This window comes from Pteropus alecto, unplaced genomic scaffold (genome assembly GCF_000325575.1).
Source record: "Pteropus alecto unplaced genomic scaffold, ASM32557v1 scaffold22, whole genome shotgun sequence".
Classification (NCBI taxonomy): domain Eukaryota; kingdom Metazoa; phylum Chordata; class Mammalia; order Chiroptera; family Pteropodidae; genus Pteropus; species Pteropus alecto.
The window spans coordinates 8910448-8926705 of NW_006434839.1; the positions used below are offsets into that span (position 1 = coordinate 8910448).

Below are 16258 nucleotides of genomic sequence, written 5' to 3' on the forward strand. Positions count from 1 at the left end.
AGAAATGTGTGTATATTAGGTTTTTCCAAAGAATAGAACTAATAGGATATCTATATGTATATAGATAGATATAGATGTATGCAAAGAGACTTATTATGGAGGGTTGGCTCACGCAGTTGTGATCTGCCATCTGTGAGCTAGAGGCCTAGGAAACCCAGTGGGGTAATTTCTTTCCACATCTGAAGGCCTGAGAACCAGGAGTGCTGATGTGCAAGGGTGGGAGATGTCCCAGCTCAAGCAGAGAGCAAATTCTCTCTTCCTCTGCCTTTTTGTTCTGTTCAGGCCCTCAGTGGATTGGATGATGCCCAGCCGCCACGGTGAGGGCGAGCTTCAAAGCTAATCTCTTCTGGGATCACCCTCAGGAGCACACACCCCCCAAAATGTTTGCCAGCTTTTTGGGCATTCCTTAGCCCAGTCAAGTTGATATGTAAAAGTAGCATCGCAGTGGGTTCAGTGGGTGTTGAGAAACCTGTCTGCATCCTGCTTCCCTTTCCTCTCTGCCCAGCTGACGAGCAGGCTGCCCTGGTTTATCGAGATTAATGCCTGTTCTCTTTTAAAATGAAACTGTGGAAGAGCTTTGAGGAAAGATGATGAAAATGATGCCAAGTCTTAAAATTTCTTCTCCGCAGCCTAATGAGATGAGTAACAGTAAATAAAAGGGAAAGCCAGGGGACTTCTAATTGTAGTCAAGATGGAGTAAGACCACTGCAGGCTAACTCCAATGATTACAACAAATCCTCTGGACAGAAAAGTACAAAAAGCAGCTATCTAAGGCTTCTGAAAAATGAATGCAGTAATAGCAGGTTTGGGGAGAGAAAACAGTAATTAATGAATAACCAATATGCGAAGAGTGAGCTTCATGGTTACTTTTCCTCTTTATACCCCGGGTGTGATACAAGGGCAGGCTGAACAGGGAAACTATAGTGGGCAGGGCCAGCGAAGACTCAGAGGAAGCCCATCTCTCTGGCCTGAGCACCAGGTTAAAGGCCCTTGCAGGCCGGGCAGCATGGGGAGAATCCTTGTTTTAGTTTTCCTGTTTACTTTCCAGTCTTGCCGTGAAGCCAGACCCAGTTGTAGAAAACTCTACTATGGCATGGCCAGTGTTAAAGACACCTGACACTCTGGGATAAAACCTGTCCCTGAGAAAGGAGGCCCCTGTGGTGTGAAGAGCAGGGGGAAAATCTGTGTATTTTTTCTGTCTTCTCTTACCTCTTTGTCCTGAGGACCCACTTAAACAGAATTGTGTGGTTGCGCAAGGAGTTAAAACTCTGAAAACGTTCCATATTTCTGACTAGAAGAACTGGGAAAAGGAGTCTTTCAGAGCCAGAGAGGTTGATTGTTTGCTAAAATGAAAACGTCACTGTTCTCGGGGGCTTTTAATAGGATGCAGAGTCTCGTGACATAATATTAAAAATGTCTAGATACAATCCAAAATTAGTCAACTAGGAAAGACTGACCAATTCTCAAGAGAAAAGATAATCCATAGATGCCAGCCCCCCCATTATGTAAATATTGGGATTATTAAAGATTTTGAAACAGCTAATGCAGCCATGCTCCCTAAAGGTGAATGCTCTTGAAATGAATAGAAATTCTCAGAACTATATGTTAAAGATCCAAATGAAAATTTTAGAAATGACAAAGTACAATATGCAAAATAAGAATTTCATTGGCATTCAATAACAGAATGGATTTCTTAGAGGAAGGGTCAGTGAGCTTGAATATAATTCAATAGAAATAATCCCAACTGAGAACAAAGAGAATAGAGTAAAGTCATCTCTTTTTGAAAGCTATTTTGCTGGACATAGAATTCCGGATTGGCAGTTATGTTTGTTTTCTTTCAGTTTTGTAAAGATACTGGATCGGTTTCTCTAGAGATCACTAGAGTATCATTTCCCTTCAGCCTGACACACTTTATAATGTTTCCTTAGAAACATTTCATTTAATATCTAATATTTACTGGTGAGAAATACTTAGTTTACCTTCCTCTGAGGAAGTTTTTATTTCACTTTTATTCCTCAAAGATATTTTTAGTAGATATAGAATTCTGGATTGTCAGTTTCTTTTGTTCTGACGTCCTGTTTTCTAATGAGAAATCCACAGTATTTTGAACTGAAGTTCCCCTATAGGTAATGGTCATTTTTCTCTTGAACTGCTTTCAAGAATTTTATTTTGAGTTTTTAGCAGTTTTATGTAGATTCCTTTGAGTTTGTCTTGTATACATTTCACTAAGCTTCTTGAACCTGAAAAGTTATTTCTTTCTACAAATTTGGAAGTTTTCAACCATTATTTCTTAAAAAAAATTTTTTTTGACAGCAATCCCTTCACTTCTTCAGGGACGCCAGTGACATTGCTATATTCCCATAGGATATAAAATTAACATATAAAAATCAGTAGCCTTTATATAAACAAACAACATACATAAAAAACCATTACAACAACACATTAAATGCTTAGGAATAATTTTGACAAGAAAAGCACAAAACTTAAGTAAAAAAAAGCTTAAGTCCTGAAAGACTCAAAGTACACTCGAACAAATGTAAAGCTATCCTGTTTCTGAATAGGTCAATTCAACATGAAAATTTTAATCCTCACTAAATTAATTTGGAAATAAGATGCAATCTCAGTTAAAAAAAAACCAACCGGCTCTATTATGGAGTTAGAAAATTTGTTAATAAAGTTCACATGGAAAAACAAACATGTAAGAATAGCCAGGAAATAACTAAAAAAGGAAAACCATAAGGGAGGACTACTTCTACCAGTCAGTAAAATTTTAAGGCCTGTGAAGTTAAAACAGTTTGTTAAAGTTAAAACTAGCACATAAATGAGTAGACCTATGGAATAAAACTGTGTGACGACTTTGTAATGTGTCACCTTGGCCATGCTGACCTACATTTTTCAGAACTCTGATACAAATGGAAAGTACAGAATTAGACCATTATACACATGGAAATTTATATGACAAAGGTGGCATCTCTAATCACTGGAGTAAACGTATTTTTTAATATATGATGCTGGGACAGTTGAGTAGCCACTCATGGAAATATGAGATCCATATTTCATATTACACACATGAGTAAACTCTAAATAGGTAAAGAATATAAATAAAAAAAATAAATAAAACCGGACAAGTACTAGAAGAAAACAGGAGTGCATTCCATTCCTCTTTAACCTTGGCGTAAGGAAAAGCTTTGTTAATTGACTAAAATTCCAGAGGCAATGAAACAAAAGATCGATACATTTAACTGTATAATTAAAAAAAAATTACATGGCAGAAACTCTTTAAAATATGGGATGAGTAGGGTTTGCAGTATTCCAAAGCTGTGGTACAGTTCTTCTTAATCTATTGTCATGGTATCCTACACAACATTGCTATTTTATGGCAAACGTGGTGTGACAGTGGCTCATGACTAGGCGATCCAGTAGTTTTACTCTGTTCCACTTCACCTAGGAGCCAGCAGCCCAAGGCAATGATAGGATTGCCTCCTGGTTGCCCGGTCGAGGTAGTGGGCTGGAGAGAGGACCCTGTGAGTTGGAGTATTCTCCAGAATGCAGTGTATGCATTGACTCGATGGCCAGTGTATGTGCTGCCGCCGATAGATATATTTGTATATTTAAAAATATATAGATAGTAAATTTTTAAAAATCTGCCAATATAGAAAGATTTTCAAGTTATTAAGTAAAAAAAAGAAGGTGCCAGAAGAGTGAAGATCTATTGGCATGCATTTTAATAAGTCTCTGTGGTTTTATTTATATATTTAAAATTTCCTTAAGAAAACATGGCTGTTCACAAGGCTTATCTCTAGTTGAATGGTTCCACAGGCTAGGGCAGGTGAGGGGACACTTAGACTTGATCTTTTATACCTTTCTGAATATTTTTAAAATGTATTGTTATATGAATGAAATACTTTTATAATTGAAAAAAGGCAAAAATGGAAGGACTACAGTTATTTACAACTTTCTCCTCTTGGTGTCCTACGGAGTGAGTTGAAGTTGTGGCTGTTTTCATTATTTGAGGGGAGTTGAATGAGAGGGGAGATGGATAGTTATTTGGGGGGTAGTATAAATGCATGAGGACAAGGGAGGGAAGGTAAATGGTTGAATGATATAAAAGCTAAAAACCTCTTTCAAGTATGGACATGGAATTTAGTATCTCAAGCCACACTCCTCTGCCTGTTTTTGAAACACAGCAGGAAGGTCTGAAGCCATTAACAACTGTCATTTTAGAATGCCTTGCCTGAGAGAGAGAGAGAGACCTCATGAGTTCATTTTATTTATTTATTTTTAGTTTTTTGGTATGATGTTCATTTATGAGTACATTTTTACTTTTTTAGGCTCTATTTTCTAAAACAATTTTTTTCCAAATTATTTATTTTTAAAAATTTTTATTTTTTAAAATTTTTATTATGATGACATTGGTTAATCCAGTAAATTTCAGGTGTACAATTTAATAGTAAGGCATATATATATATATTTGCATTCTGTATGAGTTCATCATTTTAGTCAGTTTCTTTTAAAGTTATATGTAGTCAGATGGGCTTTTAGGATTTGGGGGGATTTCGGGTTGGGACTCTCTGTACCATTGTCTGTTTTTTATACTAATTATCACTATCTAAAATGATGTATTTATTTTGTTGATGCGATTATCATCTCTCTGTTCCCACTAGGATATAAGCTTCATGAAGGCAAAGACTTTGTTTTGCTCACTGCTGTATTAAGATTTAGAACAGTCTTTTACCCAATAATTTTAATACTTATCCAAAGAAGACTCTCAGTAAATATTTGTTGAATCAGGAGCTGAGTTAAGATAATTGTGGGTACAAAGGGAATTAGCTAGGGATGGACTCCACAAAAGAGACTTTAAATGATCCCATGTAACTAACTTGATTTTTCTTAGTCTGACCAAGGACATGACAGGAAAGGAAGATGTGTACCGAGGCCCGGCCATCAGGGCTCTCTGCAGAATCACCGATGTAAGTTTCTCTTTGTTTTCCTGATGTGTCAAAGACACCGTGCGTATCAGCCGTGGCCGTGTAAATTTAGTAGGATTCCCTAGTCTGACATTGTGAACCTTCAGTACAGGCATACACCGTTTTATTGCACTTTGCTTTATTACGCTTCACAGATACTGTTTTTTGTTTTTGTTTTTGTTTTTGTTTTTACAAATGGAAGGTAAGACCCTCCACCAGCAAAAAGATTACGACTTGCTGAAGGCTCAGATGGTTTGCATTTTTTAGCAATAAAGTATTTTTTAGTTAAGGTATGTATTTTTTTAAGATATGCTATTGCATGCTTAATAGACTACAGTATAGTATAAACATGACTTTTATGTGCACTGGGAAACTCCCCAAATTTGTGACTCCCTTTATTGTGAAATTTATTTTACAATAAATAAATAAATAAACTTTATTTCGTGGTTGAGAACTGAACGTGCCATATCTATGAGCTATGCCTGTGTAATAGAAACATGACCCCCCAAAAGGCTTCTTTCAGATTTTGTTTTTCTTTTTGTTTATTTAGATTAGTTTATTTTATCTCTCTATTTGCCCTCATAGTCTTTTGTTATAGTCAGGGCACATTGTTTGCAGAAAACAAAAACCCATTTGAATTTAGCTTAAAAAACACTTTATTACAGGATATGGATCTCTCAGAATTTGAGGTAAAGCTTACAACCAGATGCCAAAGCAGGAAACAGAGCAGTTCTCAGTAACTGAGCAACAAGATTTTTCAGATGTTTACTATTCTAGTCCATCATTTACCAGGCTCAAACCTCCTCATTCGAATATTTGAGAGAATCTGGTTAGCCATCAGCCAGCTCAGTGGCTTGTATACACCTGGGTCTGAGTCAGATGTTTAACCTTGACTCAGACTGTCACCTCTAGAGAGTTGAGGTGGCATAGTTTGTTAGACAATCACTTTCTGAGAACTCTGAGTAGGAAAGGTTAAAATGGAGGGCAGGCTGGACATCGCCAAGTAAATTGAATAATATTCCATCTATACTCATGCTTGGATATATTTTATGTATATGACTGCAATCTTAAGTTTTAAAGGTTGAGCAGGATCAAATAGTAAATCCGGATCCTCGAAAGATTAATAAAAATGGCTTAATACTTTTTGCTGCTCACCTGTTTTGTCGTGGTTATTTTTGTCCTGAATATTAAATTAGTGGCATAAGACTTAATGATGCCAATGCTAGCAATAAGACTCTCTTTATCTGCATATTGATCTCAGTCTGTTTACCCATCTTCATCAGCTAGCATCTTCCCAGTGCTAAGCTTTCTTTCAGCTAAATTTAACAAGAGCTTTATTTTCAGAGGATTTCATATTGAGGATTCACTATAGTATATTAAACATTGAATTTCTTATGTATCTGAAATAATCAGGGATTACGTTTGACTTATAAGTCCATATAAAATATATCCCCTTCACACACAGATATCTTCAGGACTTCAAAAGCAGCTTTCATCTCCATCTAGAAATGTATAACATCCTTGATAGGTTGAGCCCTATTTATATATTTCCTCAAACGGGAACTCTCTACTTCGAGATAGTTTATTTCAGTGTTGAACAGTTATTCTTCCTTAATTATGCCCCCAAATGTTCCTCCTTGAAGCTTCCACTAGGTTGTCTGGGTTCTGCCTCCTGGTATACAATTGTTATATGATAATCCTTATAATGCATTCTAAATATTTGCATAGAAACAAATATGTGACTGGTTTTTGTAAATTATTTTGAGGTAGTAATTTTGCATGAAAATATTTTGCTTCATTAACTTTTTCTCTATGAATGTTATTAGGGAACAATGTTGCAGGCCATTGAACGATACATGAAGCAGGCCATTGTGGATAGAGTCTCCAGTGTATCCAGCTCAGCACTGGTATCTGCCTTAGTAAGTGAACAGTATGGTGCAGTGGCTGCCCGGTTTTTATGCATGCTACAATTTCTAGTTGAAAAGCAAAGTATCTCTATGATTCTTTCACAAATGAAACATTAAAAAAAAAAAATGTGTACATCTCTATTACTTCATCCAAGAGTGTTTTATCTGCCAGGGGAGCATTGAGCAATTAAAATGGGCAGTTAAATACATGAAATTTTCACATGTTGGAAAGGTTTTGATAATCAAAAAGTTATATTGTACACATAATGAAGATGGCATGTAAGGGCTTGGTGGGAGACTGGGAAGAAACTCAGGGTGGATTTCTTTTTGCAAAATCTTCCTTTATGACCCACACTTCTACCTCTTGCCTCTTTGTCCTCTGCTTTCCTTGGTGCCCTGTGTCTTCAGAGTCCTTCAATCCTGTTCCACTTCTGAATTTCCTCCCAGGAAGTGGTCTTGTTTTAGTAATACCCCTTCCCTCCCTCCCTCCCTCTCTCTCTCTCTTTTTATCAAAACAAAATTTATTCATTATAACCCATCACATTGCATTTGATTAAAATTGGTTACTAATGTGTGAATGGATTCATTCATCTGAATCACAAGAGTTTCTGGTTCTGGAATGTAATTGGTCAAGTTTAATGGCAGGGGATGTATTAGTACTATGATTTTATTGCTAAGTGAGTTTCCTGGAAGTAAAACCTATAATGTTAACATTACTTAAGTACCATTCTATTAACTATCCATACCCTTCTGTCCCTCCCCTCTCATTACTTCCTTTTACATACCTCTCAGCCCACAAACATATACCGTACTCACCTTTGCAAAAGGATCATGGAGAAAGTATTTCTGGTTTATTTGTTGCCTCTGGAGTAAAGACTTGAAATAGACTTATAAAACTACAAAGTTGTCTCTTTTGGAAAAGAAAACTCACATTTCTAACTTTCCAGTGACCATGTATTTTCTAGTCTCATTTTGTTTTCCTATATTTAGCACATGATGAAGATAAGCTATGATGTGGTTAAGCGCTGGGTCAATGAAGCCCAAGAAGCTGCTTCAAGTGATAATATTATGGTCCAGGTATGGTCATTGAATCACATTAGCTTATGTCTGGAGATCAGCAATCTTTAACCCTACATTTTAGGGATAATTTATTGATTCCCCAGATGAATATTAGCTAAAGGCTAATATTAAGCAGCTTAAAATTAAGCCACCTATTAGTGCATATTCTCAAGTAGATATCCCATTAATTATGATTACTGACACAGGCCTTGCTAATGTTCAGTAGAAGCTGTTAGAATGTTGGAGGAAGAATCTTATATTCAGTTGTAGTTGAGATGCTCATTTGAAAGGTCTTTCAAGTGCATTTCAGTCTTTTCTTTGTAAAATAAGTTGTGCATAAGGATGTTAAATTCGAAACTTTTCAGGCCTTGATTATAGTAGACATTATAAAACCAGTAATTTTTACTTTGTCAAACTTTAAAACCACTTTGTTGGAAAGAACTTTTGATATTCATTAGGCTATTCCTAATTAAAAGGAACAAGATTAAATTCTTAACTGGCAATTTTATGTAACATGCTTCATTTATATTTGAGAGGGCACTTACTTATCCCTGTTCGGTGTTTATAACTTCTCGTGTTAGCATTTTCAGTTATGAGGCAATAGAGGAGTAATTTTTCCCTTGGGAAACGCTCTTGCTCTCCTAACTCTGATCATTATGCTTTTACACAGAGTGCCATGATAATACGTACACTCCTTAAGCCTAATTTAGGAGATGAATCCTTTAGCTACTAACATGGTCACAGATAATTTAAAGCCACTTAAAGATCTGCAACACTGGTAAAGCCTTGGACCTGGGAGCCTTTTTACTAAGGACGTGGGGGCAGTACTGAACCTGATAAAGCCACCTTCAGATTGTATGTCACCTCCTTAGTATTTGTCCACTCTGAATTTACAACTTCTCGGTGGTAAATTAGAAGCTCTTATCCTTTCGGCCTTGCCTGTGTTTGATTCAGTATGAAAAAGATATTCTGTTTGTATGCATTCGATTTGGCTATCTTTTTATTAAAAATCTAGTTCCAAATGATTCTGTTTTCATATAAGTTTTGTCCTCTTCCTACTCAGATTTCTGCATATTACATTCTTTTTCTTGTTCTTTAGTACCATGCATTGGGAGTCTTGTATCACCTTAAAAAGAATGATCGCCTTGCTGTTTCGAAGATGTTGAATAAATTTACTAAATGTGGTCTCAAATCACAATTTGCTTACTGCATGCTGATCCGAATTGCCAGTCGCTTACTAAAAGAAAATGAAGAGGGGTAAGTGTCTTCATCTTTATCTAAACCTAGTAATTTTCTGTTTGTTGGTTAATATACCTCATAATTTATTTCCTTTATGAATATTTTTCGGGCAGTGCTGACTTTATAGATGGATCTGATGGTTTCCAAATTTTTTAAAAGATGGGATTCCAACTACTTTTTTTTACCTTAATGTATGCACTGATATACATGTTTAACAGATTATGATTGCTAATAATACAGTAATAAACTGATATTGAACCAAAAATAGTTATAAATCTTAGGGTATGCAGTAATTAAATGTGAAAGCTGGAAGCGACATAACGATATCTTGTTTATCCCTTTTACATTTATGAAATAATGTTGAAGTAGTGCATTTAGTGACTTATTTATTTAAAGGGCATGAGGGAGAAAAATAGAACTACACATTCGTAAGGTCCTTATATTATTCATGAAGTAGTGTTACATCATTTGATGGTAGACTGTGGTAATATAAGGATGAATACTACACCCTATTGAGTAACCAATAAAAAGTCCTAAAAGATATAATGTAAATGTCAACAGAGAAGATAAAATGGAATACTCAAAAATACTCAGTTAAGCTTTCTGCTTCCAGTAATGGTGGAGTAGCTTGGTCATATTAGCCTTCCTGCAAATAATGGTTATATCGTTAGTACAGAACTATACCTTCCCCAAACAAGAAAACCCACAGCTATTTAAAAGTATTGGTGAGTGGTGAAAAACACATGCAGTCTGGAGGGAAGTTGCTGCCTGAAAGACGTAAGCTTTACTGGGTGAGGTTTGTATCTTTCTGGCTAGTCTCTTGAAGGCAGTTCACAAATCCTGGATGTGGGAATCACAGAAGGCCATAGCATTTACTGGACAGAGGGGTTAGAACACAGTTTGAGACTGGAAGAGTGATGAAAACTTACAGTGGAAATCCTGGAAAAGAGGGAGCCACAAATGAGATGAGCCTCAAAATAAATTTTAAACTCTACAAAAGTCCTTGGCCAACCACCAAACTGTGTGTGTACACTAGGGAACCTATAGTAGCTTTGAGCTGAAAGAACCATGTGGAGAATTTGGCTGCAACTCATAATGGAGGGGATAGTTTGGAGTTTGATCCCAGCCAGGTTAACATCATAAATGCTAGTGTCTTTGCAGCATACCGTTCACAATGTCCGTAGTCATGCTCCATATAATGATGTTTTAGTCAATGACAGACCACATAGAAGAAGGTGGTCCCATAAGAAAAATTTCTATTGCCTAGTGACATTGTAGCTGTCATGATGTTGTAGCCATTATAAAGTAGTGGCACAACACATTATTTACATGTTTGTGATGATGCTGGTGTAAACAAACTGACTACTCTGCCAATTGTATGAAAGTATAGCACATGCAATTACGTATAATACTTGATAGTAAATGACTACGCTACTGCTTTATGTATTTACTTTACTTTTTATAGTTATTTTAGAGTGTACTCTTTCTAGTTATAAAAAAATAGTTTACTGTACAACAGTATGTGGTGTTACCTAGGTGTTACGTAGGCAGCAGCCTCCTATATATTGTGTTTACCACATCTCTCAAGTGCATCGTTTTCTCTTGTGCTTGACTTAATCTCATGTTTTGTTCATCATCGTACCTGAGCATACAAAACCCACTGCTAATGATGCCAGTAAGAGGCCACATTGAGTGGTTGACCTGGAAATGAAATTGAAAGTGATTAAGGACTATGAAGGTGAAAAATCAGTGATGGTTATTGCTTGCCAGTCGGGCATGTGCCATTGCGCTAGAGTTACAGTCTTGAAGAACAAGAACAAAGTGATGGAAGCTGGTAAGGGATCTGCTTCAATGAAGGCAACAAGACTTAAAAATTTAAGAAGGGTCTACATCGGACATGGGGAAACTTCTAATGACCTGGATTAAAGACCAGACATGGAATCATGTTCCTCTCAGCACGGTGATAATCACGGCCAAAGCTGACTACCATGATGAATTTACTGCTAGCTCCGAATGGTTTAAACAATTCAAGAATTGTTGCTCATTACATAATGTGGAAGTGAGTGGTGAGGCTGAGAGTGCTGATGTGAGGGCAGCTGAAAAAGTTTTGGAAACTCTAGATAAACTGATTGTTGAAGATTACTTGCCAGAGCAACTATTCAATGCACATGAAACTTCCTATTCTGGAAACAGATGCCTAAAATGACTTTCATCCGTAATGAGGCCAAGTCCACGCCAGATTTCAAGGCTTTTAAGGACAGGGTAACAGTCTTGCTTGGGGGCAGTATTGCAAGCTACAAATTGAAACCCTTTGTGATCTGGCACAGTGAGAACTGCAGGGCCTTCAAGCATATCAGCAAGCACATGCTGCCAGTGTACTACAGGAGCAGTAAGAGTCACGGATGACACAGCTCCTCTGACAAGATGCCCTCCTGAACTATGCCAGCGAACTGGAGAAGGACTCTTTGGAGAATAACATAATTTTCAAGATTTTGCTTATTGCTGAAAATGCTCTTGGACATCCTTCTTTTATTAGTGATTTCCATCGCGATATTAAAGTGGTGTTTCTCCCTCCAAACACCATCTCTTTGATCTATCAATGGATCAAGGGTTATAGCAGCTTTTAAAACCTACTGCCTGAGGACGTTTGCCCAGGCTATTGCTGCAGCTGAGGAAGACGCACATGCAGTGCTGAAAGGATTGCAGCATCTGTGACTGCTTCAAGAACCTTGCTCGGGTTTGGTGCGAAGTCACCAAGGAGTGTATGAACGGCATCCGGTCAGCTGGTAGAAGACACTGAGTAGGTTCGTCCATGATTTGTCAAGGATGAGGAGGTCGCAAAAATCAAGACTGTGGTTGAGATGGCAGTGTCTTTAACCTGGATGTGGATGAGGGTAACACTGGGGAACTAGAGGTGGTTCTTGAGAAACTGACTAAAGGGGAGTTGTTGGAACTGGAATAGGAACGCATAAAGAAGAGTCTAGAAAAACTGCAGAAGAAAAAGAACGCCTAAGAAAATTCACAGTGAAGGTTTAGCAGAAGCTTTTGTAGACCTCAGCAAACTCCTTAAAGTTTGAAAACATGACCCCAACATTAAAAGGTTTTTGTTAAGAGAGGAATGTTCATGATCCATTATCTGGTTATGAGCAAATTTATGATGGAAAAAAAAAGAAACCAAGCAAACCACCATGGACATATTTCTGAAAAGAATGACACCTCCTCAAGAAGGACCTCAGGCAGGCCATTCAGGAGGTGTTCTAGAAAAAGGCATTGTTGTCATAAGAGAGGACAGCTCCATGCCTGTTACTGTCCCTGAAGACCCTCCAGTGGGACACGACGTGGAGGTGGAAGTGTGATACTGATGATCCCGACTCTGTGGGCCCAGGCTAATGTGTGCCTGTATCTTAGTTTTTAACAAAAAGGATTAGAAATTAAAAAAATAAATGTAAAAGTAGAAAACTTACAGAACCAGGATATAAAGTATTTTAGATCAAAACACAGTGTACTTGTGTTTTAAGCTAAGTGTTATTACAAAACAATTGAAAGTTTAAAAAGTTTATAAAGTGATAACTTTTTCACTTTATAAACATATTCAGTTTCCATGGAGGAAGGCGTGGGCATTTTGGGGGGACCATTCTGTCTGCTACAAGTACAATAAGCTGAGGTTAATTATTGAAGAAAGAAAAAATTTTTAAATTTTAGTGCAGCTTACATGCAGTGTTTATAAAGTCAGTGTAATGTCCTAGGCCTTCACATTCATTCACTGACTCACCCAGAGCAACTTCCAGTCCTGCAAGCTCCATTCACAGTGAGTGCTCTATATAGGTGTACTTTTCTATAGGTATATTTAGATGCACATTTAACATTGTTACTTTAACGAACACAGTAGGCAATTGTAACATGCTGTACGGGTTTGTAGCCTAGGAGAAATAGGCTATACCAGATAGCCTAGGTGTGTAGAATACTATTGCCATCTAGTTTTCTGCAAGTTTATGTTTGCACAATGACAAAATCACATAATGACCCATTTCTCAGAACGTATTCACGTCATTAAGTGATACATGTCTGTATACAGTAAAAAATTGCTAGAAGTGCAAAGAATTTGGAAAATGTGACCAATAGTTAAGAGAAAAAGCATTCAATAGAAACCGACCCTGACATGACCCAGATATTGGAGTTAAAACTTAAAAGCATCTATTACAAATTTGTTAGAGACTTTAATGGGAAATAGTTACAATGAACAGGGGAAATGGAAACTATAAAAAGGAGCTCAAAAGAAATTCTAGAGCTTAAAAGTCCTCTACCAATCAGAATTCAATAAAGAAGCGGAATCCAAAGGGGATGAATATGTAAGATTTATTACAAGGAATTGGCATATACAGTTTTGGGGCTTGCTAAAGCAAGTCCAAAGTCTGTAGGGCAGCCTGTCAGGAAGGGAAGATCTCAGGCACTGTGGAACTCATGAGCTCTGGCCGAAGCTGCTTTCCATTGGCGAAATTTGTCATCTCACGTTTTACTATAAGCATCAAGATGAAACCAGGTCACACCTTCAACACTTTTCTTGGAAATTTCCTCAAGTCAATAGCTAAGTTCATTGTTTATAAGTTCTGCTTCCCACATAAAACTGCAGGACACGATGTCACTAAGCTCTCTGCCAGTATATAACAAGGATCCACCCCACTCTTTACAGTAACATGCTCCTCACTTCCTTCTGAGCCCTCACCAAAGACTTCTCCAAGACTGGATTTCTAAGTCTGTGAGCCCTCACTGGCAGTGTCCTTAAAGACCAGATTTCTGGAAACTGTGTTCAAAGCAGTTTAGACTTTCTTTGTCATGTGCCCCAAAATTCTTCTAGCTTCCACCCACTGCCTGATTCCAAAGGCAGTTCCACGATTTTAGGTGCTTAATACAGCAGCACCTCATTTCCAGGTACCCAAATCTGTATTGTTGTTGTTTTTTTTTTTTATTGCTGCCATAACAAATTACCATAAATGGCCTGTCATAACATCCACTTATGATCTCACAGTTCTGTAGGTTAGACATAGGTCTCGTGCGCTAAAGTCGAGATGTTGGTGGGGTGCTGTCATTTACCAGAGGCTTAGGAGAAGAATCCACTTCAAATCTCATTTAAGATGTTGGCCAGATTTATTTCTTTGTGGTCATAGACTGTAGGTCCCTGTCTACTTGCTGGCTGTCAGGGGTTGGTCTGTGCCAGTAAGGTTAACATTTTCAGTTTCCATGGAGGAAGGCGTGGGCATCTTTGGGGGACCATTCCATCTGCTACAAGTACAATAACTAAAATGGATAATTTGCCAGATGGACTTAACACCAGGTCAGAGATAGGTAACCAAAGAATAAAAGTTAGTAAATTTGAAGATAGAGCAACAGGATGTAACTAATTTGAAGAACAGAAAAACGGATTAAAAATTAACAGCTTCAGAGAACTGCGATATCAAGTGGCCTGCCACTTAATATGTAATTGGGATTCTAGAGAAAGATGTGAGAGAATGGAACAAAAAAAGATGTATGAAGAAATAATACATATTTCTCAGTATGCATTCTGGCGGTGCACGGTTGATCTAACAGTCAAAGATCAACAGAATATTCCTCCTTTAAAGAGTAAAAGAGAAAAATCTTAACATCTTAATGGATACAAAAAAAGCAGTTGAGAAAATTTAATGGCAATTTGTGATTAAAAATTTCTTTTCAAAGAGAGAATGGAAGGGAAAGGGAACATCATTATTCCGATAACGGTACCAACAAATCTCTAGTAATCTTTGTACTTATTGGTGTACTATTAAAATGTTAAAGGCTTTCCCCTTGAGTCGCGAATGGGACAGGGATGCTTGCTAATCCTATTTTTTAAGTAGCATTTTACTGGAAGTCCTACTTGGTGCAATAAGTCAAGAAAAAGAAAATATCTGAAGATTTGAAAGAAGACATAAAACTGTCTTTGCAGACATGATTGTGCTCAGAGAAAATGCAAAGTAATCCTTATATTATCTATTAGAAATTGATATCAGACTTTACTAAGGTTATTGGGTAGGACAATATTCAAAATCAATTATATTATATTCCAGCAATTAAGGTAAAATTCCGAAAAGATGGTACCATTTGTATTAAAATCAAATCCTTAGGAATAAATCTAACAAAAATTGTGTATATTTCTACACAGAAAATTATAAAATGTTATTTAAAGTGTAACCTGAATACATGGAGGAATGTATCATGTTTTTAGAATATTCAGTACTGTAAAGATGTGACATCTTATTTTGATATGTGGATTCAATGAACCACACCCCCCCACACACACCATTCAAAATCTCAATTGGCATTTTTTAAATACTAAACAGAAATGCATACATTTGTGTGTCAAAAGACAGACAAGGATACCAGGATACCTTTAGTACTATTATTCATAATAGCCCTGAAATAGAAGTAATCCAAATGTCCATCAATGCCAGAATCAAAAAATAAATTGTAGTATATTCATACAGTCAATAGTAGACAACAATGGAAATGAGCAAATTACTTTTAAATGCAACCACAGAGATAAATCTTACTAAGAAGTCACAAACAATACATTTTGTATAGTTCTTTTTATTTCAGACTTAACAGGCACAACTTATCTATAATATTAAAAGTTAAATAATACTTACCTTTAGGGCAGCATCACAGTTGTGCTTGGAATGTGGCGTATCAGAGCTTCTGGAATGTTTGATAGATTCATTTTCTTTATCATGGTAGGTTTTTAATAATTCACTTTTGATTTGCACATGTAAGTTTGCGATAATTCACTTATGATTTAGTTATCTATTTTTGCATAACGGATTACTGCAAAGCGTAAATTTTTTAACATCCAGGATGATAAAAAGAAACTTCTAAAAATTATATGAAAGTAAAGAAATTTGGTCCATAGTTTTACTTCACATTTCTCTCAGCTGTGTTACATGCTGATTTCGAGGGTATAGCAGCCCTTCTCTGGTGTAATCAAGGACTAGGATCCAAACCTTGCAGCTGTATGACATGACATGCTCGTAGCAGGAATCTCCATGTCAACCTTCATGGAAGTACCAGCCACTCCCC

General features: G+C 36.9%; 1 protein-coding gene across 1 annotated transcript in view; it reads left to right on the forward strand.

Annotated features, from left to right (window-relative positions):
• Positions 1-16258, forward strand: part of COPG2 (coatomer protein complex subunit gamma 2) — a 109417-nt gene that overhangs the window by 22978 nt on the left and 70181 nt on the right. The window contains exons 5-8 of the mRNA XM_006910512.2: positions 4895-4970; positions 6794-6886; positions 7865-7951; positions 9033-9190. Of these exons, the coding sequence (XP_006910574.1) occupies positions 4895-4970; positions 6794-6886; positions 7865-7951; positions 9033-9190 (414 nt within the window). The remainder of the gene's footprint in view (positions 1-4894; positions 4971-6793; positions 6887-7864; positions 7952-9032; positions 9191-16258) is intronic.